General features: G+C 44.0%; 1 protein-coding gene across 2 annotated transcripts in view; it reads right to left on the bottom strand.

Moving 5' to 3' along the window:
- LRP12 (LDL receptor related protein 12) overlaps positions 1–14,799 on the bottom strand; it is a 54,817-nt gene extending 40,018 nt beyond the window's left edge. For both annotated transcript variants that reach the window (XM_064442249.1, XM_064442250.1), the window contains exon 1: positions 14,449–14,799. In XM_064442249.1, the coding sequence (XP_064298319.1) occupies positions 14,449–14,527 (79 nt within the window). In that variant the 5' untranslated portion in view covers positions 14,528–14,799. The remainder of the gene's footprint in view (positions 1–14,448) is intronic.
- Positions 14,800–24,693: the final 9,894 nt, after the last annotated feature.

The raw sequence follows: 24,693 nt of genomic DNA, 5'->3' as shown, positions 1-24,693 counted from the left end.
AAGTCAATGACTAACTTCATTAAGAGTGGGCTATGGCAATGGTCAGCAAAACTAACAGGAGACAAACTTAAGCACAGAGCAAGTTAGTCTTGGCTTAGGAAACAACACAGTGGATTAACGACAGAAGTTCATAGCCTGCCCTACACAAATACTATCTCCTGAGAAGTTTAACGGAACAATACAGTCCTTGGATAATCTTTCTTTAAATAATCATGACCATGCTACAACAGGGGACGCTTCACTCTATACTGCTACAGAAACGTTCTAAGGCTCAAATAGCTATCGGTTTCCTTTTTAAGGAATGTAGCTTGAAGAGGAAAATGGGTAAATTAGGCTTCAATGCACTAATTCAGCTGTAAAATAAAGGGTAAGAAATTACATATACAAGCAGACATTCCACTCTATTAAAAGCCAATCTGCTAACAAAATTCAGCACTTGCTCCTACACCCTTTTTAAAGGGAGGCACTAAATTTTAAAATAGCAAAAAGTGTGACATAGTATGGTGACAAGAACAAGATCAATGTCAGACATAATGCCTACATGTTCAAATTTCTATTTATCTGCTTTTATATAATGAAATATATTGCTCATTTAAGAATATGTTATAGAATCATAGAATCACAAAATGTCCTAAGTGGGAAGGGACCCACAAGGATCATCAAGTCCAACTCCTGTCCCTGCACAGGTCAACCCCGAAATTCACACCCTATCTCTGAGGGCATTGTCCAAGTGCTTCTTGAATAGTGTCAGGCTTGGCGCCGTGACTGCCTCCCTGGGGAGCCTGTTCCAGTGCTCCACTACCCTCTGGGTGAAGAATCTTTTCCTAATGTCCAACCTAACCCTCCCCTGGCACATCTTCCTGCCATTCCCTCGGGTCCTATCACTGGTCACCAGAGAGAGGAGATGAGTGCCTGCCCCTCCTCCTCCCCTTGTGAGGAAGCTGCAGACTGCGATGAGGGCTGCCCTCAGCCTCCTCTTCCCCAGGCCGAACAAAACAAGTGACTTTTGCTGCTCCTCATACGGCTTCTCCTCTAAACCCTTCACCAACTTCGTGGCCCTTCTCTGGACACTCTCTAGTAGATCTATAACCTTAATGTACTGTGGTGCCCAAAACCGCACACAGTGCTCAAGGTGAGGCCGCACCAGCGCAGAGCAGGACAATCCCCTCCCTTGACCGGCTGCGATGCAGGGCTTGATGCACCCCAGGACACGGTTGTCCCTCCTGGCTGCCAGGGCACACTGCTGGCTCCTGTTCAACTTGCTGGTGACCAGAATCCCCAGGTTCTCCAGCCTCTCATTCCCCAGCCTGTATGTATATCCAGGGTTGCTGTGCCCCAGGTGCAAAATCCGTCACTTGCACTTGTTAAACTTCATACGGTTGGTGATTGCCCAGCTCTCTCATATGTCTAGATCCCTCTGCAGGGCCTCCCTGCCCTTGAGAGAGTCAACAGCTCCTCGCAATTTTGTGTTGTCAGCAACTTAATTAGTATTCCTTCAAGTCCTGCATCCAAGTCATTTATGAAGGCATTAAAGACTAGTGGCCCTAAGATGGATCCCTGTGGAACCCCACTAGTGACTGGCCACCAGCCTGATGTAACCCCATTTACTATGACCCTTTCAGCCCGACCCATCAGCCAACTGCTCACTCATTGCACTACGTGTTTATCCAGCTGTGTGCTGGACGTTTTGTCCAGGAGGATGCTGTGAGACAGTATCGAAAGCTGTACTGAAATCCAAAAAGATCACATTGACTGGCTTCCCTTGGTCAGCCAGGTGGGTAATCTTGCCATACAAGGAAATCAAATTTGTTAGGCAGGACTTTCCCCTCTTGCATCCATGCTGCCTGGGACCAATGACTATGCTGTCTTTCAGGTGTTTTTCAATAACTCCCAGAATAATCTGCTCCATAATTTTGCCAAGCACAGAAGTGAGACTGACAAGCCTATAGTTATCGCGGTCATCCATGTTGCCCTTCCTGAAGACTGGGACAACGTTTGCCAGCCCCAGGCAACTGGGACCTCTCCAGATTCCCAAGAGCACTGAAAAAAATCATAGAGAGGTCTTGCTATGACATCAGCCAGCTCTTTAAGTACCTTTGGATGAATCTCATCAGCCCCCTCGACTTATAGGGATCCAGCTGGAACAGCAAGTCCTGCACAAGCTCAGGGTTTATTAGGAGTTTATCATTCCCGCAGTCACTGTTCTCTAGCCCAGGGTTCTCAGGGTCCCTGAGCCCGTCATTGGTGTTGAAGACCAAGGCAAAGAAAGCATTAAACATCTCTGCCTTGCCTTTGTCCCTGCTTGTGAGGTGACTATTCTCATCAAGCAATGGGCCAATGTTATTTCTGGCCTGCCTTTTGCCATTACCGTATTTTAAAAAGCTCTTTTTATTGTCCCTCACAGTACTGGTCAGCTTCAACTCTAATTGAGCTTTGGCCACACATATTCCCTCCCTGCAGTGGCTTACAGCATCCCTATAGTCCTCCCATGTCACCTGATCTTGCTTCCACTGGCCATGTACTTTCTTTTTTCTCTTTATTTCAAGAATATCATCCCTGGTCAGCTAAGCTGGCCTTTTGCCTCACCTGCATGACTTGCTACACTTTGGGATTGCTTGCTCCTGTACTTTCAGGAGGCGGTACTTACAAAGCGACCAGCACTGATGGACCCCAGCACCTTCAAAAGCTTTTTCCCGAGGTACCTTACTAAGCAGTTCCCTGATCAACCTGAAGTCTGCTCTCCTCATATCCAGAGTTGAGGTCTTGCTGGCAGCTTTTCTCCTGCCAACATAAATTTTAAACTTGACTGTTTCATGGTCACTGTGGCCAAGGTGACCCCCCATCTCCACTTTACCCACAAGGCCCCTCTGTTAGTAAGCAACAAGTCAAGGAAGGCACCTTTCCTGGGCAGTTCCCTTAGTACCTGTACCAAGAAGCTGTCATTAGATGGTTTAGGAACCTTCTGGCCCTGTTTGTCCCAGCCATGTAGTATTTCCAGCTGACATCTGGAAAGTTGAAGTCCCCCCTAAGGACAAGGGCGGATGACTTAGAGGTATCCCTTTGTTCATTGGTGCCAACCTCCTGGCTGGGTGGCCTATAGTAGACTCCCACAACAACATTCGCTTTATTTCGTCTGTCCCTTAATCCTTACTAAGAAGCTCTCAACTGTGCAATTGCCAACTGCAAGCTCCATGCATTCCAGCTCCTCCACTACACACAATGCCACTCCCCTGCCTCACCTGCCCTGTCTATCCCTCCTAAAGAGCTTGTTACCATCCATTGTGGCACATCAGTCACAGGACTCTGTCCCACCAGGTTTCACTTATGCCAATGATGTCTTAGCTCTAGGACTGGGCCAAGGCATCCAGCTCCTCTTTCTTGTTCCTCATGCTGCACGCATTTGTGTAGAAACACTTCAAACACAGCTCCTTGTGCCCATAGCCACATGCAGCAGTCTGAAGAGTCTCACTAGCACACAGCTCCTTCAACTTTGGCACGTCTACCCGTTGCCCATTGCTGACTAGCTTGGTACCACCCCCTTCCCCCTTCCAATCTAGTTTAAAACTCTGTCAGTCAGCCCTGCTAGCTCCTGAGCAAAAACCCTTTTCCCCTTCTGAGAAAACTGAATGCCATTAGATGTCAGCAGACCTGGTGTTGAGCATACTATCCCATGATCGAAAAAGCCAAAATTCCGCTGATGACACCAGCCTCGGAGACACATGTTGATCAGCTGGACCTGCCTGCCTCATTCAGTATTCTTCCCTGATACTGAGAGGATCAAGGAAAATACTACCTGAGCACCTGATCCTTCAGCCATCCACCCCAAGGCTCTGAAATCCCTTTTGACAGCCTTTGGGCTTCTCCTTGCTACCTCCTCTCTGCCGACATGGAGAACCAATAGCAGGTAACAGTCTGAGGAGCTTACCAAACTAGGGAGTGTCCCACCGACATCTCTTACCCTGGCCCCAGGGAGGCAGCAGACTTCCCTGTGGGTTGGGTCCGATTGGCATATCGGACCCTCCGTTCCCCTCAGAAGGCATGACAACTACCCTTTTTTTCTTGACATCAGTGGTTGTGATGTGGGGGGGTGGGCTGCCGAGATGACCGCTCCATCCCAGAAGAACCTTCATACCTTCATCCCCATCATCAGTTGTCTGCCTTTCCAATTCCAGGGCCTCATACCTATTGTGTACTGGCACCACGGAAGGTGAGGCAGGCTGAGAGTGGATTCGCCTGCCGCCCTGAGCAGTAATCTGCTTCCATTCTCCCCCATCTTATGGGTTACCTCCTTCTATCTGGTGGTAAGGGGGTACTGGGTCCTTTGTCTCTTGTGCTGTGGTTGGTTGCTGCAGGTCCCTCAGAGGGATAGAGGAGTACTATTCCACCAGTCGATCTTCTCTCACTCCCTGATACTCCTCAGCCTAGACACCTCCTCCTGAAGCTCTGTCACCAGGCTGAGCAGCTCACTGCTGTTATCAGATACTGACCTGAAACTCAAGTGCACCCTGCGACCTGGGACCTGGGCAGCTGCATGTTGCCTCAAAGGCTCTGTTTGGGTGGCTGCATCAGTTCTTGTCACTGGAAGGGCCACGAGGGATGCTCAGGGCACAGCTCTTTGCTAGGTGGATACCATGGCGCCTACTGCACTCAGCTCCTTCTAAGTGGGACGCAGCTTGTGCTTGAAGTGGCAGGGCCCTGCCTGTGCAAACTGCCTGCACGAACTGCTGTGCCACACCCTGGCTTTCTGTCCTGGTCTCTGCTCCTGGTCACTCGCGCTCCCTGGGGGCTGTTTAAGCCTCCCGCAGTGACTCCTGGCCATGCTCCTGCCGCATCAGCCCCACTTGCAGGATCTGCCAGCTCCCACGGGGTCTCTCTGCACACCTGCAGGTTCCCCTGGCTTCGGGAGCCCTCCTTTTCCTCGTCAACATGTACTCAGCTGCAGCTCTTCCCATTACCACTACTGTGTCCGTTGTCGACTGTCCTTCCAGTTTAATAGCAGACTTTCAGATACAGGGAGAAAAGCAGACCCAGAACACTGGAACCCCATAAACTGCAAAACAAACTCTGATTACACGTCTAAATAAATTAAAAATACATCAAAGTACACAGTATTTCAGTACAGGCATGAAAGAGTTGCTTAATAAGAATCTGATGCCACGGTCCTTATGTTCATAGCAATAACTTATAAACTATGTTCAACAACTCACAAGTTTAAAGTTAGTTCAGACCTCCCTCCCACCAGAGTAACTGATCTCCCTTATAAAAAAACTTACTGTTTGATATGATCATTTTACTGATCACACCCAACTGTGTAACACACACATGCCTGAGAAACTGTGCACACTTATTTCAAATTATGTTCTTTGACCACTTTATTGGCTCCCAGATGTGCAGTATGGCCAGCAAGCAGGGTCTCAGATTAAAAATTTAAATGCAGCCTTATTTTGGTCATTAATCATTTCTGAATGCTATTGCATTTTATACTGAATGCCTTCATGTCCAATGCTCTAAACGGCTATCTAGAGTTCAGATCCACCTCCTCTGTAAAGCCACAAACTAGGGACAGTTCCAGAAAACTGGTGAAAGAGATTCAAACACAGACTTACTCACTTGATTCCCACATACATCTCCCTGACCTCCATGCTTTTAATTAACATTTTAAGACAGACGTACAGCTGAATATTTCATGATACTCATTCCAAAAAGTCACTATCGGGTACTACTAGAGCTTTCTCTTAGCTAGGAGTGCAAAGGGGGATCTCTCGACTTCCCAACCACGACCTTAACTTTTCCCTCCAGGCAGATTTGACTTGCAAGGGAGTCATCCCGGGAGATGTCATTGCAAAGGACAGTTGACAGCACTGCTGCTTCTCCTAACCTGCACATTTAGAACACAGGGTCTCCAGCAAAACTCCTCATGGACCCCAAGGGCACTACATACAAGCAGTGGGAAAAGTGGACTGTGTTCCTCAAGAAGGCAAGAGGATAAAGGTATAGTCCTTCTCCCAAGCCTTATTCACCTAGAGTGTAAAGGCAAAAGGGCTGTACAGGCAGTACTGCCCCAGATTTCCACAATGGATGAAGAAAAACAGAAAGCTGGTATTGTGAACTTAACAAAAGCATTATCAATTAGCTTTGGTATACTGGATTGCCATTTACATTAGAACTGTGATACCACTGAAGCTTTGTTACAGTGCACACAGATGACAGACAACAGGTAACTTGAAACCAGGGACTGGAGCAAGACAAGCTAGACAACACCTAGGCAGCAGCCACTGGAAACAGCATTAGCTGGATCAGCAGCAACAGGGAGGTCAGTAGTAACTGGACTCTAGAAACACACAGCTCCCAGGCACATCCAGCAGTAAAGCTGCTACAGAGCACACAATTGCCAAATGCCAGCATCAGCCAGAAAGGAGAACACGCAGCAGAGTCACAAAAAAGGATGTTTCAGAACATTGACAAATGCCATACGCCGAGTTACAAAATGCTCAAAAATCGGTGTTTGTTGTAAAAACAGAAGAATCTAATGTTTCCCTGAGAATACATGGCAGGCCTGAGAGTGAGGCCTCATGTGATTCCTGAGCTCCTCCTGCACTCAAACCCCTTTTCTTGCTTGCTGATAAATCTTAAGAGTAACCTCTTAGACTGACTAGAAGCTCAGCCACCATAACACTCCTTAAAATAAAAGGGCTGTTTCCCTTCCTCCTTTCCACTTGTACAGCCCTTTAAACAGCTGTTCTCACAGCTTGGCTTCCTCTTCCACACTGAGGAACAGTTCTACCACCCCTAGCCGCTAAGGTGCCTTCCCAAGACACCCCAGTCTTTCCCTCCCTTGCCATCCCAGCTCTCCAGTCGTCATGAATATCTCTAACCACAGGCACTAGCTGAATGTTAACCATGAAACTGATTGCTGTTTCAGCACCTTTGGATAGTAAACATGAACAATGGGAGGTGCTCTGATGAGGGAAGCCATTTCTACAAAGTACACAACTACCCAAATCCATCCCAAACAGTACTTCCAGCTGCATGTCGCTGTAATCAAGAGACACGTGACTCACGATTTTATCATTCATTTTTCTGACAGGCACCAATAGGCATCTCCTTCAGAATATTTAAACTGATGTTTACATCTTGGAAAGGAGAAGTGTTCTGTCTTCATACTTTTAAAAAATTATCAACTCTTGAAGAAAAGAAAAATATACATACTCTCCCAAGTCCAGCTACAAATATTTCCATTCGGTTTAGACATGCATTTTGAGTTAAACCTCTATGCGCTCTCTGAGCACTTCTTTAGAACAGAGCAAATGGAAAAATGTAATTGCTTAGTAGTATGAAGAGCAGACTGAAGTAAATACAAGAATATTATGAATAAAACAGCATGTTAATTAGGTCTCTAGAATCATTATTTCTTTGGAAAGGACTCTGTTTAGCTCTATGTGCAGGAAAAAAGGAGGGGAGGGTTAAAGACTCCACTTAAAACTTGTGATAAGAGGAACATATATACATTTGTTTACTGCATGTGACCTACTCATTATCCATCTCAGTCCCAATTACTACGATATCCCTAACTGAAACTTTTACTTTCTTTTACTTGAGATACTCAAAATACAACTTCATAGGGTGTTTTCCTTCTATCAGGGTATACTAATTCACTGTATTCTAATACATACACTTTGCAAAGCATAGGAGAAAAAGGCACTAACCAAAGTTTTATGAAAATCCAGAAGCCAGCACACGTAAGTGTAAGCACATGCCTTCCCTACACAAGATGCATCAACAGGACTTCCATTTTCTGTTCTGAAGTGCTCACCTTCAGTTACTAAAGAGTTCTTTCTAAAGGAGCAGTTCCTTAAGTGAGTAAGATCACTAGATTTTTAAGAGACATCATCGACTAGAACAAACTTATTACTAGTAACACTGGATAAATTAGAGGAAAAACAATCTTCTTTTTTTTTTCCCATGAAAGTGCTGTTCTCACAATCTGTACTTTCAGAGGGACCTATCTACGTCTCCCAGGAGGTTCATATAAAACTGGAGTAATAAAACCAAGTTACAGCAGTCTTTGGCAGAGTAATTTTTTTTTCCTAACTTTTAAACACAAGCAACTTCATTTTACACTTCCATCAAGTGCCAAAGTGTGCTCACACTGCTTCTTTGAGGATCACTCTAGTGTTTTCTGGCTGCAACTGACCTAAAGAGTCTTCTCTGGTTACTCAGAGTTGATCCTAGGGGCCTCCACTTAGCAGAGAAAGCATCTCAGAGGTTAGGGGTAGTCATGAATTACAGACACACATCAGATGGGCATGCAGTTCACATCCTAATATATAGTTCAAGTGTACTTTCCACTTACAGAGAAATACAACTAGTTCACTTCCGTTGCTTTGCTGAAAGTTTGTAGTTCACTATCTGAGTGAGCAAGTTCAGCTTTCTTGCACATCAAAAAATTCCGCAGCCCATTAAAGGTATCTGGGAAAGTACTGATAAGTCACAAGATGCTTAGATGAAGAGAGAGACCGTCCTACGATAACTCAAGCTACTAAACCAAATGTTCCTGTGTGAGTTCCTACCCCCCACCCCCCAAAAAAAGAGAGATATGGTCTACTTGTAAGCTTTATTAAATTGGGGAGAAGTAAGAAGCTTACTCTTGCTTGCCAACTAACTTTTGATCCAGTAACAAATAAGTCAGTGGGAAAAAATACTCTAAACTTGTTCTTCTCCTGAATAGTTCTAGAAAGTTGTTCCTCGCAAAACAGATGAGAAAGTTTTACAGGCGTTCCCTCATAACCTAAAATTCAGAGTGTCAAATAGAACAGCACGAATAAAAATCTAGTAGATAGCTACTAAATATTCTTGCCTTGCTAAAAAGACACCATTAACACATTAACAATGTATCAAAAGTTATATCCAAATTTAAAGTACCTGTTCAGAGAAGCAAGTCAAAGCCACAACTTAGAATCATGCTTTTGACAGACCAGTGCAAATACTTTCAATTGTGATAAATTTAGTGGTTTAAACTTCGATACTTACAAGAAGCAATACTATATATTTCCATGCAACTGTAAACCTTCATGTAATAAAGCATTAGTAAAGTAACAACTGCAGCAAAAAAATCAAGTGTAGAAAGCAAAATAAAACAAAAGGTACTCAGAACTACACAGTTCTTCAGAGTATGGTATCGTATAGCCTGCTATAAACCACTTGGAGCATTTACTTCTAGTGAGAGGATAAACAGAGGAGCTCGGATCTACAACCAACTTCCATAGTACCAAATGCATCACTACCCAGTGTTTTCTTACAACCATGTAAGCTAAGTAGGCTGAATCTTGCTGACCCACTGACACCTCAGTAATAATCAGTACTGCAAAATGTTACAGCTAGTCATTCTGAAAAGCATACAAGCCAAAAAAAATCCCAGGTTGTCGGCAAATCACACTCTTTCAATTAATGCCTAGCTAGGTATTTCAGCTGTTCCAGTATTTAACTTCATCATCAACTATCTGGGACCATATAAATGGAACACTAAAACTGGAAAACAGATATCTAGGAAAGCAAAACCACGCTATTTATACAGTACAAACAGTACTCATGAATTTAAAAAAATAATTAAGGGACTTGGTGATTTATACATAAAAAGTATGAAAATAACGTCTACAGCTTTGGAAACTGAGGCGTACGGTAAAAGATAAATGATGCGTGGAAGGACATACCTAACATACCAAAGATACTAAGTTTGAAAATCTGAGATCTGTTAATGAACCAAAGACTGATCATAACTGCATGTTTTAGCCAGGACAAATACAAAACAATATATTTAGGGCTTAGTTGAAAATAATATCCATACAGTTTACATCTATTTGGTACTAAAATAGGAGTGACTAAAGTAGTCAAACAGATCCACCTGTAGGGCCCTTGCAACACTAACGCAGCAGAGCTCTTCCTCTTGTAGCAATGACAGAAGCAGCCAAAAAAGCCGTGCTAATTATATGCTTTGCTCTGGTGACAGGAATGGAGTCAGGTGGCTTCTGTTCTGATTCCGGTTACAAGTACCTCTCTGCTCTTCCTCTGGCTGAGGATGTCCTCATTCAGTGCATAACAATCACACCAACTACCTTACATTAAATTTTCACACTCTTTTTGCTACAAGGTTGTCTAGGATGTGGGTTTTTCCTTCTCCCCTTGAATGAGCACTGCTTTAAATATTGCCTACATGATCTCATAGATACTTTGACTACGGACCTAACTGTGGCTCCGAACAGCCAGCTGAATATGTACGTACTTGCACAACTTGACATATGATCAACTTATTAGGCAATATAAGTTTCTATGGCATTAAAATTAGGACATTCTCACTTCAAGGACTACAAAACCATTCTAACAAATTAAACATAGCAGTTTTGCCAATAATATAATTTACAGCGTCGCAAAATATATCTGTTCGGTATATCACAAAAGTATCACTAAAGAGTGACATTCAAGAGTTTAAGGTACAATAATTTATTAAGCCAAGCCACTCCTTTAGGACAGTCTGTTCTGGCTTTATAGTTCAACTTCTTTAGAAAATTAAATAAACTGGCTGGCAGACTATTTGCTTACATGATTCAGGCTATTCTTTCAAATAAGGTGAACGAACCCGAGGCATTATTTATTCTTCCTCATACCATCATTAGCCAGCTGACATGTAAGTAAAATTTGGGTCCTGACCAATGAGCTTCTATGACATTTTTATCTGTCTTGTCTTAAAGCCAAATGAACAATGAATTATAGATATAGTCTCATTGTAATCTCAAGCAACATTTGTACCACCGAAACCTGGAATGGTTCTAACCTAAAACTAAGTGTTTAAAAGCTTATATAAGTGTAATATGTATTTCTTTAATGGGCCAGAGAAATGGCAGTGGCATTGCAGCCTCAGTAGTAACATATAACATTGTTTCAACCACAATTTTTGGAAATAATAATTTTCTGACCTCTGCTAATGTTTCTCAGTAATTGGTCCTTCAGGAAGTACTTATTAAAGCCAAACCCATCCTGAAGAAAAGGAGAATTAAGACTGACCTCTATCTGCCTCCACTTCTACCTTTGAACTGTTTTAGTTTTGCTGTCCTACTACTGTAAATATTTTCCTTTGATACTCATTATATCTGGCGAAGCCAGCAACAGGGAAATTTACCTGCTGCACTGACCACTACCAACTCTACAGAACACTAGAAAAGTTCTCAGTAGGCTTCTGTTCAGTGGGACAGAAATTCAAAGGAACGTATTTGGGTTGACAAGTAGAGTTAAGACTATCAAAAAATTGACTTTTCAGGAATCTGAAGAAGCCAAGTACCCACACTTCTGGACTCTGACCCAAAGGAAGCCATGTCCTAGCTTTTGCACTGTTCCACCTCAGAGATTTTTCATAACTCAGCCTCTGCTCTGGAACACCAATCCCTCCCAAACTGGTCCTAAAAATGCTGCATCACAGAACCAGTAAGATATAATCCATTATCCTGCCAAGGGTTAAACACAAATAAAGCAAAATGGTAATGTTCGGAATTCAGTTCTCTAACCTAAGCTTATGTTTTAACAAGAAAATAAATAAAATTAATTTGATTTCCAGTCGATCAATCAACTTTGGTTTGAAAAGCACTGCCTCAAGAAAAGGACCAGTTTCTTAAATGACATTTTTCCCCTAAAGAAACTACTTTGCACCACATATGGTTCTGTTTTGAACTCAGAGAATTGTTAGAGCCTTTCAGATATGCAGAACTGTCTTCAGATTTGTCCCAGTAACAGCCATGCCAGGATTATATGGACAGACATACAATCAGTTATTTGTTAGATATAAAACTCTCAAGCCAACTGAAAGGCCAGACGTATTAAAAGCAAACGCCATTGCCCAACACCTCACCAAGCTATAATTCTCGTTAGTCGGTGCCATTCCAATATTTCACTCATCAGTATTCCTCCTTCTCAAATTTTTATAATTATAGTCATCATCAGAAGGACGGTTTGAAAAATTCACTAACTACAGGGAAACAGAGAAACGTTCTCTGGAGAGCTCAATGCCCACATACCAACCTTGGTGAATTTAGTATTTTAATTAGTGGAAAATTCTAGATATTACAGCTGTGCAACTGCATAATGGAAGGCAACCAAAGTGATGCACTGCTGCTTTTGCAAGTGTGCACTTACCTCCAGTACTGCCTACTGTATTCAAAGCCTTAACATGCAGTAACGTAATGATACCTACATGGCTCTGCTCAGGATCAACATCACAGTGCAGAGCTCTGCTGTCAGCAGTGCCTTGATCACATTTATGCCAATATTAGATTCGTTTGGAAGAGCTAAATGCAGTTGTACAGGAAGGTGAAATGCTTCAATAGGGAATAGTTTCCACCCCCACTTCCATCTCCCAAAAGAAACAAATAGGAGAAATCAAAATGACAGCTTGAGATAGGGCTATGCTACACAGCGAATGCTTGCTTTCATTTTGGATGCTCTTGCCCGTGGAAGACAAAGTACTTTTCCCTCGAGCAGTGAAACTGGTCAGAACTTCAGGCATCTGTAACAAAAACTGTTAGGAGAAACTAACCCCTCATGAGGATGAGGCAGCACACTGATCGAAATTGGAAGCAGCTTCTCCTTCCTAGCAGTGGCAATAATGGACGGCAATGTGTTTCTCAGCAAGGCAAAAGGAAGTTATGGACCCTTCATTCTTAGCTGAACTTTGGAAAGCTTGATTAAACATCTATGAAAAATGTTATGTGGCAAGAATTTTATTTGGTTGTTCTTTTCTCTAACTAAAGATTGTGCTTGTGGTTTAAATTTCTGTAGCGGAAATGCTGAGAATACTGCCTAAGCTGCAGTATCAAAATCTGAATCTATCCATTGAAGTCAGGCTAATGGTGTATATCACAACTGAAATTTTTACTTTTTACTTCAATTCTGCCACAAGTCTAATAAACAAATATGGAGTTTGTTAAAAACCTTTGCACGAATGTTAAATTTCTCAAGTATGTTAAGTATACAAATATAAGGACTGCTTGATATATCCAGACTTGAGATTTTTCCCTACCAGTTCCTGCTCTACCATAAGCCAACTCCTTTCTACTTGTGCTTTCACTTTAGCTTTCGACACATCAGATTTTTAACAGCCTATGTAGATATTAAAACTGTTTCCCTCGACTCTGTGCACATTTAAAAGATCGGTCACTTAGTTCATGCAAGCAGGCCCCCTCAAAAACTAACTTACACCAGTGTTGTTATTCAGCTGCAGGTCCTGGCATAACTGTAGTTCTGCTTGAAGAGGTCTACCTTACTTCTACCCACATAGATATGAAAATTACAAACTTTCATGGTACATCTACACTTAAGAGTTTGCACTGATCTTTGCAGCACAGGCAAGGGCTAGACAAAGCCTTCTGCACAGACAAACCTGAAATATTTCATATGCTCAATCTCGTGTTTAAAGCAAAGGCACCTACTTAAGAAACTGCTAAATCAGGGCCCCTGTTGCTGTCCTCCTCAGCGCAAGGCACGCGCCCAACTCCGTGCCAAAGGCTGCTTCCCACGTCGGGGGCCCACGGACACAACCTACTCTTGAGTTTGTAAAACAAACACAACTCCGTGAGAAAACAGGCAAAAGAGTCTGGGTTTTGATCTATTGTGTGTTACTGGGCCACTCACGCGCTGTAAGAGCCAACGCAAGTACATTCCCTAACACATTTACACAAGTATTTTTCACTGGGAGTTCTGTTTCAAGATGGGTTTATAACAGTAAACGCTGTTCAGGTACGAACTGAAAACGGGCTGAGCCGAAACGAAGGTCCCTGGAAGGGCTTCAAGGCCTGTGCGATGTGTCACGACCTCGAGAGGCGGCAGCGGCCGCCCCACCGACCCCCGGAGGGGCTCGTCCTGACCCCGGCAGCAGGCCGCGGCCGGCCCGGCCCGGCCGGACGTGGAACATCTCCCAGGCATCCCCAGTATCCCCAGACAGCGATTATTCGTGACTCAGAGGATCTGGGGTTGGTTTGTTTGCGCGGCCCCGTGCCAACTCCGGAGTTCCCGGCAACGTACGTAGTCTGAGGGAGAGAAAGCCGGGGGCAGCTGGGCCGAATCCCAGCCTCAGTTTTAAGGACTTCCCTGAGGAGATTTCCGCCCGCCCCCACAGATGCGAAGGGGCCCGGGGCGAGACCTGCAGCAGCCGAGCTCGGAGCGGGGGACGGGGCTGAGGACGGGGCGGTACGGGGACGCCAGCGGGGCCGCCGCGGGGAAGGCGGCGGCGGCGGTCCCGGGAGGCGGCAGGGCCCGGGGCGGGCCGAGGGACCCCGGGCCGTCGCGCCGCCGGAGGCCGGCCAGGAGAAAGGCCGCTTTGTTCCCCCTCCCCCGCGGCGGGCGGCCGCCTCCGGCCCGGGAGCTGGAGACGGACGGCCGTCGTCGCCCCCCCACCCCGGTACCTACCGCAGCAGGAGACGACGAGGAGCAGGAGCTGCGCTGACCTCCAAGCCGGGGAGCCTTCTGCGCTCCCCCAAGGGGCCATAACACCAGCCCGCAGGGAGGCGACGAGGAGCCGGACCTGCCGCCGCCGCGCCCCCGATACGGAGCCGCCGCCGCAAGAGGGGCCGGCCACGCCTCACCCCCTCGCCCACCGGAGCCGCCGCCTCGGGGAGCGCTAGCGGCCCGCACACCCGCGCCTCGTCCGCCCGCCCGCCCGCCGAGCCATGAGCCGCCGCCACCTCCGCCGGCCTCGGCCTCCTTCCCCTCGCGCCGCGCCGCTTCCTCCTCCCCGGCTGGGCTCCGCCGCGGCTGCGCACTGGCGGCCCGAGCGCATGGAGGCGCTCCCGGCAGCCGCGGGCCGGGCGGGCGGAGCGGGCCGAGCGGGGCGGGGCGGGGCGGGGCGGAGCAGCCCCCAGACTGCGGGGGCGGGCCCGGGCGGCACCGCCCCGCCGCCGCGCTCCTCCTGTCCACCTCGGCCGCCTCCTCGGCCGCCGCCGGCAGGTTTCGGCCCGCCCTTGGCAGCGCTCCGCCCGTCCCGTCTCGTCCCGGCAGCCGCCGCCGCCGGCCCCCGTCACCGAGGCCGCGTCCCCCCGGGCTGGGCCCCGTCGCCCGCCCGCGCCGCGCCGCCCGGTCGCCGACCCGAGGCGGGGAGGGAGGCTGAGCCTTCCGTCAGTACGGCGGCAGGGCAGCCTGCAGTCCGGGTTGCGCGCAAAATAACCACAGGGGTATTCGGGTGTCCCGGCTTTCTGCCCCGAGGAAAACTCCGTGTGTGAAATCAAACCCCATCTGTAAAGTGCAGAGACACCCCGGCAACTGGCGGCCGCTGCGGTCCTGAGCGCCAGATGTGCATTTCACCAGCGAGACCGAAAAACTACAGTTCAAGCAAAAAGAAAAACTGCTGTAGATGCATAGCGCCCAAAATTACGGACCTCACAGAAATTCCTTGTGACACGTTCCGTTCAACTGCAACAGCCCATCTTTCACCCTTCAATGACACTATTTCCCTGCTGCACAGTTATCTATTGCGCTCAGTTGTTCGACCGAGTGTCACAAGGAAGTAGGATTCACAACACAACTTCTATATTTAGCTCGAATTTTGCAGTGCCTGTGAGAAGTGTTTATTGCCGCTGTTCTACATCAACTGATCTACTTGGTAAAACAAAATATTACCATTCCTGAGAAAAAAACAAAAGTTAACTTACATTGGTAGGGTTTTCTAGCTTGTCCTGGTTTCAGCTGGGATAGAGTTAAATTTCATGGTAGCTTGTATGAGGCTGTGTTTTGGATTTGTGCAAAAGCAGTGTTGATAATGTGGAGATGCTTTAGTTGTTGCTAAGTAATGCTTACATTAGCCAAGGACTTTTTCAGCTCCCCGTGCTCTGCCAGGTGCACAAGAAGCTGGGAGGGAACACAGCTGGTACAGCTGACCCCAAATGACCAAAGGCATATCCCATACTGTATATCGTCATGCTCAGCATATAAAATTGGGGAGAAGAAGAAGGAAGGGGGGAATGTTTGGAGTGACGGCGTTTGTCTTCCCAAGTAAATGTTACATGCGATGGAGCCCTGCTTTCCTGGCGATGGCTGAACACCTGCGTGCCCATGGGAAGTGGTGAATGAATTCCTTGTTTTGCTTTGCTTGTGGGCGCAGCTTTTGCTTTACCTATTATGCTGTCTTTATCTCAACTCTCGAGTTTCCTTACTTTTACTCCTCTGATTCTCTCCCCCATCCCACTGCGAGGGAGGGAGTGAGTGGCTGTGTGGGGCTTAGTTGCTGGCTGGGGTTAAACCACAACAAGCTACACCATGAGAACAGATGTGTTGTATCAGACCAGGGTTCTTTCTCCACGAACGATGATTGCTATGGGGATCATCAAGTCCAACCATGAACCTAACACTGCCAAGTCCACCACTAAACCATATCCCTAAGTGCCACGTCTCCCCATGTTTTAAATACCTCCAGGGATGGTATCTCAACCACTTCCTTGGGCAGCCTGTTCCAATGCTTGGCAACCCTTTCAGTGAAGAAATTTTTCCTAATATCCAATCTAAACCTCCCCTGGTGCAACTTGAGGCTGTTTCCTTTCATTTGTCGTTCTCTGATTTCTCCCACATTTATTTCCCAATCCCCATCTATTTGGGAAAGAAGGGAAGTATGTTGGGGGGTTGTCTTTTTGGGAGGGAGGAGAGATTTATTTAAGGGTGAGCATCAGATGAAGATGCAGCGTTAATAATGGTCACCAAAGAAGGAAGGTAAACCAGACAAGCATGAATGCTCTCCAGCTCTCTGAGAATTTGTGGCTCAGGAACACCATCTCCTGTACTATAGATGATATCATTGAGTTTAATAATCCTCAGTGGATTAATCTTCAGTAAATTTGTCCAGTCACAGTTTGAACCTAAGGGGGATGTGACAGTCCACCTCTCAGAAGCCATGAGTAAGCATGCAAAATTAACACTTTAAGGGAGAAGAAAACACAACCTTTATTTATAGCTTTATACAAATAAGTAAAGCATTCACAACTTCTTAGCCAACAACTTTTTTGCTTTTTTTCTACTTGTAAGTCTAACCAACTTCTTCAGTGAAACTCAGGTGTCCTATTTTCCACTCAGTGTATCCCATTCTTCTTTTTGTTTGTTATTAACAGTGGAGCACTGGAAGGATGCTCAGAAAGTCTCGTCTGTAGCCACTGAGAGAGACATTTACAGCTCTTATGAACACACACCACACAGATCCTATGAACACACAGGGACTTCTAACCCTCCTACAGTAATTACAGCTGTCTGTGCTGGCTGCAGGTCCTTACCGGAACCTGTTAAACTCTCTGCCATAGGGATAGATCAACATTATCATTATGTTTACCTAACATTGCTAGGTAAACAAATAAACATGTGATTTGCAGGGGACAACAAATTGGACAGGAGTGTCAATCTGCTCCAGGGTAGGAAGGCCCTACAGAGGGATCTGGACAGGCTGGATCGATGGGCCAAGGTCAACTGTATGAGGTTTAACAAGGCCAAGTGCCAGGTCCTGCACTTCAGTCATAACAACCCCATGCAATGCTACAGGCTTGGGCAGGAGTGGCTGGAGAGATGCCAGGTGGAGAAGGACCTGGGGGTGTTGGTTGACAGCCAGCTAAACAGGAGCCAGCAGTGTGCTCAGGCGGCCAAGAAGGCCAATGGCATCTGGGCTTGTATCAGGAATAGTGTGGCCAGCAGGAGCAGGGACGTGATCGTGCTGCTGTACTCGGCACCGGTGAGGTCTCACCTCAAGTACTGTGTTCAATTTTGGGCCCCTCACTACAAGAAGGACATCAAGGTGCTGGAACGTGTCCAGAGAAGGGCAACAAAGCTGATGAAGGGTCTGGAGAGCAGGTCTTATGAGGAGCGGCTGAGGGAACCGGGATTGTTTAGCCTGGAGAAGAGGAGGCTGAGGGGAGACCTTATTGCTCTCTACAACTACCTGAAAGGAGGTCGTAGTGAGGTGGGTGTTGGTCTCTTCTTCCAAATTACTAGCATTAGGACGAGAGTAAATGGCCTCAAGTTGCACCAGGGGAGGTTTAGATTGGATATTAGGAAAAATTTCTTTACTGAAAGAGTGGTCAGGCATTGGAACAGGCTGCCAAGAGAGGTGGTTGGTTCACCATCCCTAGAGGTATTTAAAAAATGTGTTGAGGTGGCACTTCAGGACATGGTTTAGAAAGCATAGTGGTGCTGCACTGGCAGTTGGACTTGCCGATACTAGAGGTGTTTTCCAACCATAATGATTCTATGATTCTATGACCTATAGCCTTCCTCTGTTCCTTCCAAAGTTATCTTTGTCTGTCTAGTTCAGCCCAGTTTCTACCGCCCAGTTTTATGCTGTTGACATGTGATAAGAGTCTCTTTCGATAGATTTTAGTTGCATAATAAGACAACAACAGTAATTCTCTTTTCAGATTTAATGCTATTGCGGATAACCCAAATATATCTGTTGGTAAAAGTGCTTTCAATCACTTGCACGGACAAGTGGCTACCCTTTACCATGTACACAGGTTGATTGCTCATGGCAGCAGAGAGCAAAGCATCAACCCCTGGCATCATGTGCTTAACTTCATCATCGTTCTCAAAGATGCGGAGCAAAGGATTATATGCAAAAATAGTCCTGCCTCAGTACTAAATGAGCTTGGCAAGCAAAGGGTGAGATACTGAAGTAATGAACTAGAGAAAAAAACCTCTGCAGGAGTAGTTTGGCTGCATATGAGATGATCTGGATCTTGTAAGTCCAGGGAAGACAATGTGTTAGTAGTCCAGCTAAGACGCTCAGGATATCAAGCAACATCTTCCTATGTCACACCCTTAGCAAGTTCGCCAAATCTCTGAACTTTAAAGTATTTCAAAAGACTTTCCTAGAAAAGTTATCTGAGTAAAATGTCTTACTCTTTTTTTTGCCGCTTCTTCTGTTGGTCTCTGCTGAGAGCTGTCTGTCTTAATCTCTTTGATGCTTGGGAAGAAGAATATAATTTCTCCTATGCCTTAAAAGTATGTAGTAAATGATAGACATAACTTTATATACATGAAATTCTAATCATGACTGTATTTTTATTTGGGGTTTTCTTTTACTCTTATCTGAAGATGACTAATAAAAGTTTATCCATAGGAGTCTTTTTAAGCTGGCACAGAAGTTGACACTGTCTTTCTTTTGTGTTTGAAGGCAGACGAAGATAAAGCATCCTGAAAGTGCATACATGGTTCACCTTGAACCAAACCAAGATTGTTGTAACAGGCAGTCGTCCTTCTGTCTGAATCTCAGGGCTGGCACATGAAGCTACTGGAGCAGCTTCAGCAAGAATTATTAGGCAACCACTGATTATCAGCATATGATTTTTTCCCCCTGTAATTTTACTTTCAACATTGTTTTCTTTTTAATGATTGGTTTGTTTAGTCACTTCAGCTTCACTCCACTGTCTGCCACACGCACATGCTTCCTTCTCACCATCTTATCTTTTTCTCTTCACACCCCTTCCTCATCAGTTCTCCTTTTCTTCTGTCCCGTCAGACTATGCTGTCAGCAAATGCCACCCACAGATTTAAAAGCAGTTTTATGACCCATTGTAAAAGTCCTCCCCAGTTTATTCTTTTCTCTCTATTCCTGCTCTGACTGTCTGTGAAATGGTAGGAGACTATCTTACAGTATGTCTCTCTAATGCCAAGTCCTGGTTGGGACCTCTTGGCACCATTTTAATACACAATAAGAACGGAGACTATTTAAGTTGTTGACTAGACCTCAGCTAAATGAAGTAACAGTAATTTTCCTTTACCAATCTCATTCTTTTCTGTCCTATATCCTCCCTTCAGGTGAGGTCATAAGAAACGTTGGCATGTTCAGTACCAGTGTTTAATTTTCGGTGACACCTCTACCACATCTGAATTTTTTTGTGTTTTGCAGAACAACATGAGTACTTTATCATAAAAGGACATAAATGGAATTCGAAATATTCTTATTCTATTATATTAATTTTTCCAAAACAATTCTTTATAAATTAAAGTATGAAAAAGTAGGCAGCAGAGAAAGTGTATTTCTCTCCCAGAATTGCATTTGTTTTGCAGCGCAGCATATGAAGACTATGACAACAATTTTGTTCCATCTCTTCAGTGACTTTTTTATCAAACAGTTGTTTGCACAGCAGCTTTCTAATAAACTCAATTTTAATTCTACATTATTTTTAATACTAGACCACAGCTACCTCAAATCTAGAGTACCCTACATAACTTCACTGCAAAATGATGAAAGACAGTAGAAGATGGTGCCAGAAATGTCTGGATCAAGGCCATTGTGTTAAAAATATATAGCATACATCAGAATCTGCTTGCGTCACACTGGTGTACATATTAATATTGCTGTTGTGTGCTAGAGAAAATAAATGTGTTAAGTGATCATTTATTTCCCTGGTATTTATTATTAGTATCACTGTGCAGCCTAGAGGCCAGTCAAGAGTAGGGTCCCATTATGCTAAGGACTGTACAAACATAGAACATGCTGTATGTTGTGCAGTGGAAAACAGTCCAAGTTTAGCTTGGTTAACTGCAAATGAAGTATGTCTGGACCCAGTGACAGCGTAGCTGCGTCCTTGTACCTTGCATCCAAACTAATTTTGCAAGGTATATTGGTTTAAGCAGCGTGGTCCACTAACTGCTTCTGGGATTTGCAACCGTTTCTTCAGACCACCGCAGAGCACTTGGAGTAAGTCAGTGCTCTTTTCCATGCTTTATCACCTGGGGACTGTAGATTTGTAGACAGTTTGTAAGTTCATTGCCTAGAATCTAAACAGAGTAACTGGATCCCCCACAGGAGACAGGCATTTGTGTACAAGCAAGTTTTAAGAACTGCCTACAAAATTTGTTACCTCAGTTAAAAGTAATTCATGTCCCTAATGTAATAACAGTTATTTTTTCTTATTAGTAATCCGAATCTGGACTGTCTCTCTTACATGTATTGGATATTATACTTTAAATATTATTAGAACTGTTTTATGTTCAACTGACTGTTCAGTTTAAATCATGAGTTGTAGTCATAGGCTCTGTAGTTTCCCTAACAATAATAGCACTTCTGTCATATGCTGCATGAATTGCTATTGACTAATTTTGTAGTTTTAGACATTTCTGGAAATGTTGCCCAAGCTTGTTCATTTATTAAAGTACATTGCTGCTGCTGCAAGGACAATCAAACAGAAGGAACTTCAATCTGGAATAAGCCATGTGACAAAGCATGACCTAATTCGGCCTGCAATTACACTGTGTAACATAATACTTAGGTGAGTACCTACAACACGGCAACACCACCAGTGTTAAAACTTCTTTTGTTCTTTCCTTACTGTTAACTAAAGCAGCTTACCTCTTACTGTGGCAATGTGGACCTAGATGGCAGGCAAAGATCAACAAGTATGGTGATACCTTCATTATTCTGCCTGCATCCTTAATAACAGCCCTAGAGTGGCTTAAGAACAACTGTATTAGCATTATTTTACTACAGGACTTCCAGTGCACTGAAGAAGCAGCAGTCATTATCTAAAGTGGTTGAATAGCATCAGAAGATAAGAGAGAACCTGCGTCCATAGTCACATCACATCTCAGAAGAAAATCTAGTCCTTCACTCCAGTCATGAGAGACTTAAGGCTGATTTTAGCAACCATTCTCTTACTTTTGGATTTAGCTTCTCAGCGTCTGTTAGCTGATACCTGGAAGAAACTTCTATCACTACAATCTCTTTTTAAAATCAATATGCTTTTTACACATGTATACACATTGGTCTGTAAAACATTATAATAAACCCACAAGAAAAGCCTGAGTTTAAAGTCTAGCCAAAACAATTAATTTATAGGTGAAGATATTTGTATAAAACTTTCAAATAATTTTGAATAATTATCCAGTCACAGAAGGAGCACAACTGTTCAGCTGATTCATGGGTAGAATGAAGAACTAAATTATTAGTATTATTTTAATTTTAGAGCAGACAAACCCAAAGACCAAGGGGAAATGAAAGACAAAAAAACCTGAATATGCCAAAGGAGAGAAAAAGCCAAGACAAAAGTCTTCATGACTGCAAAAAAACCCAGAAAACCTCTTCAATGCTAACAGAACATTTCATGAGCGGTTTTCAAAACCTAAGAGGCTAATTAGCTAGTGTGGAAGGAGCTATTAAAAACCCTACAGGTTTTTTGTGGAATTTTTCATTTTTTGAATTCAATTTATTTTTTCTTACACACAACTTTTGAAGCAATTATCTCTTCAAGCTCCATACTGACACTGGTAATATTCTTGATTTTTAATTAGGTTAAATTAGAAACTCCTTCATCTGGCCTGCACATGCACATCATGTCCCCACTGGTCATCAAGGCAGAAACAGGAGTGAACTACTTCTAAAGTTTAGCTCGAAGTCCAAAGAAGCGGAATGAACTCTAGTTGCATAGCGATCATCATGTTCTGCTCGTTGACACTGCTGAGAGGAAACACAACCAACATGATATGTTAATATTTTGCCCAAATAGATTTGTTTATCTTGTTGAGTGCAGATAATCTTTAGCCACAGTTCCAGATCATCTGTTTGTCATGTGCACTCATAACCTCCAAGTGGAGGACTTTGAGTCCGAGGGCAGGATCTCAGCCCAAGGAGCTCTGCAGTCCTTCAGCACTTTCAGGAACTTAAGCCAGTCTCCTTCCCTAATCAGTTCTAAAACTGATTTCTCTAGGACCAAGACTGAAGTGCCTTGGTTTACTTACACAATAGCAGTTGAGGTGTTGCTGTTCTAAAATTCTTAACAGATTTTATTTGGCTTAGCCATGCCTAATGCCATTTCATAGATATGAGTTGCAGTTTGAAGAAAACCATGGGGTATGAACTTGAGGAGGTGGGTATGAACACTCTGTAGGATAGCTGCTACCCTCAAAGGGAGGAAGCCCTACATGAGCTAGATGTTCAGAGAGGGATTACATTACTTCCGTGTTACTCTTCCTTTCCATTGTCCCATCCAGTGGAAACTATCATTTGAAGTCATAATTTGGCTCTTATTGCATGACTGTACCAGATTTGGCAAGTAGAACTCCAGCCTTAAATCCAAAAGCAATGATATCTCTTAGGTGAAGGTTTATGAGAACTGTGAGTCAGAACATCTAACTAACTGTAGTAAGACCTTAACATAACCCACAGGTTAGGCAAGATTAGAGGAGAGGGCTTCTAAGAACTCTCAGGCTGTGAAGTACAGGCACAGTAACTGACAGCTACTGGCTTGAGCAAAATCATTCCAAGGAGTACTACACTTTTCCACCTAAACTTCTGAGTATGACAGTTATTCTGTTAAAGGTCCAAAATGATAGTATGCACACACACATACACACACACACAGAGGTGTGTATATATATCCATTATAGTCATATACACTGTTATACCTTCTACTCTTATATAGGTACCTTAATCCTCATAGTACCTATTCCAGTCTAGCAGTCATTCTAGGTCTCTCCTTCCCTTGCCCCAAATCACATGGTTATTAAAAAATCATAAGACTCTCAGTAAGACTTTGCATATGACTTGACTCATAAAACTTGGCAATACCACCATATGCTCACCCATTCATGCTAAGGCAAAAATCATGTGGTAATACGTTAAGAGTGCCAGGGATTTGCAAAGCTCTGCAAGTCCCCAGAGGAACATGAACTTTTTAGTTGTGAAGTGTGCGCAAAATACACATGTAAATTAGAACTTACAGCTGTTGGTTTATTTTTTTTAAGTCTGTTTTCATTTACACAGGTATTTGATAGACCCTTCTAGTCTACTCTGACAAAACTACCTTTTCTGAAATCTAATAAACAAACTTACCTTTATCTGTAATCAAACCTATATTAAACTGCACAGAAGACAGAGTAAATGCATATTCCTAAAGATGTACATTACTATATTAAAGAAAAAATGTTCAGCAATATAAATTAAAATAAAATGTCTCAAGTTTAATAATTCAATATTTTAATTGGACCTTGTGGTAGGGTGATATCTGGTACTGAAGAAAGATTTCCTACTTTTTTTTTTTAGCATTTCTCCATCTTTTAATTAAAATACAAGAAAATGTGAAAGGAAGATTAAGATTATGACATTCACATTCTGTCACCTGTTCTTCAGAGAACATCCCAACAGTGCGCTTTACATCTAGTTATTAGAGCTAGAGGAGTAAATTAAGGCCTGGGTGTCTAAATCCCATTTGCATCTTTCAGTGCATCTGCTGTGAGTGAGAGTGGGAGATCCACAGCAGAAGAGAATGCCTCATATTCCCTGTTCCCCTGTAGCCACAGGGATCAGTGGGTTAGAATTAGCATGATCATTTGGAGAAGCATTTCAAAATATTAAAAAATGCCTTTAGGACTAGACTCGGTTGTTTTACATTTTAGTTTTCCACTGTGCCAGACAGATTTACACTTCATTTTTCCCTTTCAAGTTTTAGTCCTACTATGTTATGTTGCTTATTTATTGAAATGATGTTTTCAATATATTCCTGTCAGGCTTGTAGAAGTCTTTGACACACTCCAAGTGAGCAGTAGCACAATAACACTGAAATATTTTCATTGCAATATTCAGAGATTTTAGAGCTATAGGCTGTATCATGAACTTCAGGAATTAGCATTGTTCCCTGAAGTAAATGAATCTCCACTAATAGCAGGTTTTCCTGAAATTACTCTTGGATC

This window comes from Phalacrocorax carbo, chromosome 2 (assembly GCF_963921805.1).
Source record: "Phalacrocorax carbo chromosome 2, bPhaCar2.1, whole genome shotgun sequence".
Classification (NCBI taxonomy): Eukaryota; Metazoa; Chordata; class Aves; order Suliformes; family Phalacrocoracidae; genus Phalacrocorax; species Phalacrocorax carbo.
Note: the sequence above shows the minus strand (reverse complement) of the source record. Positions and strands in the feature narration are given on the sequence as shown.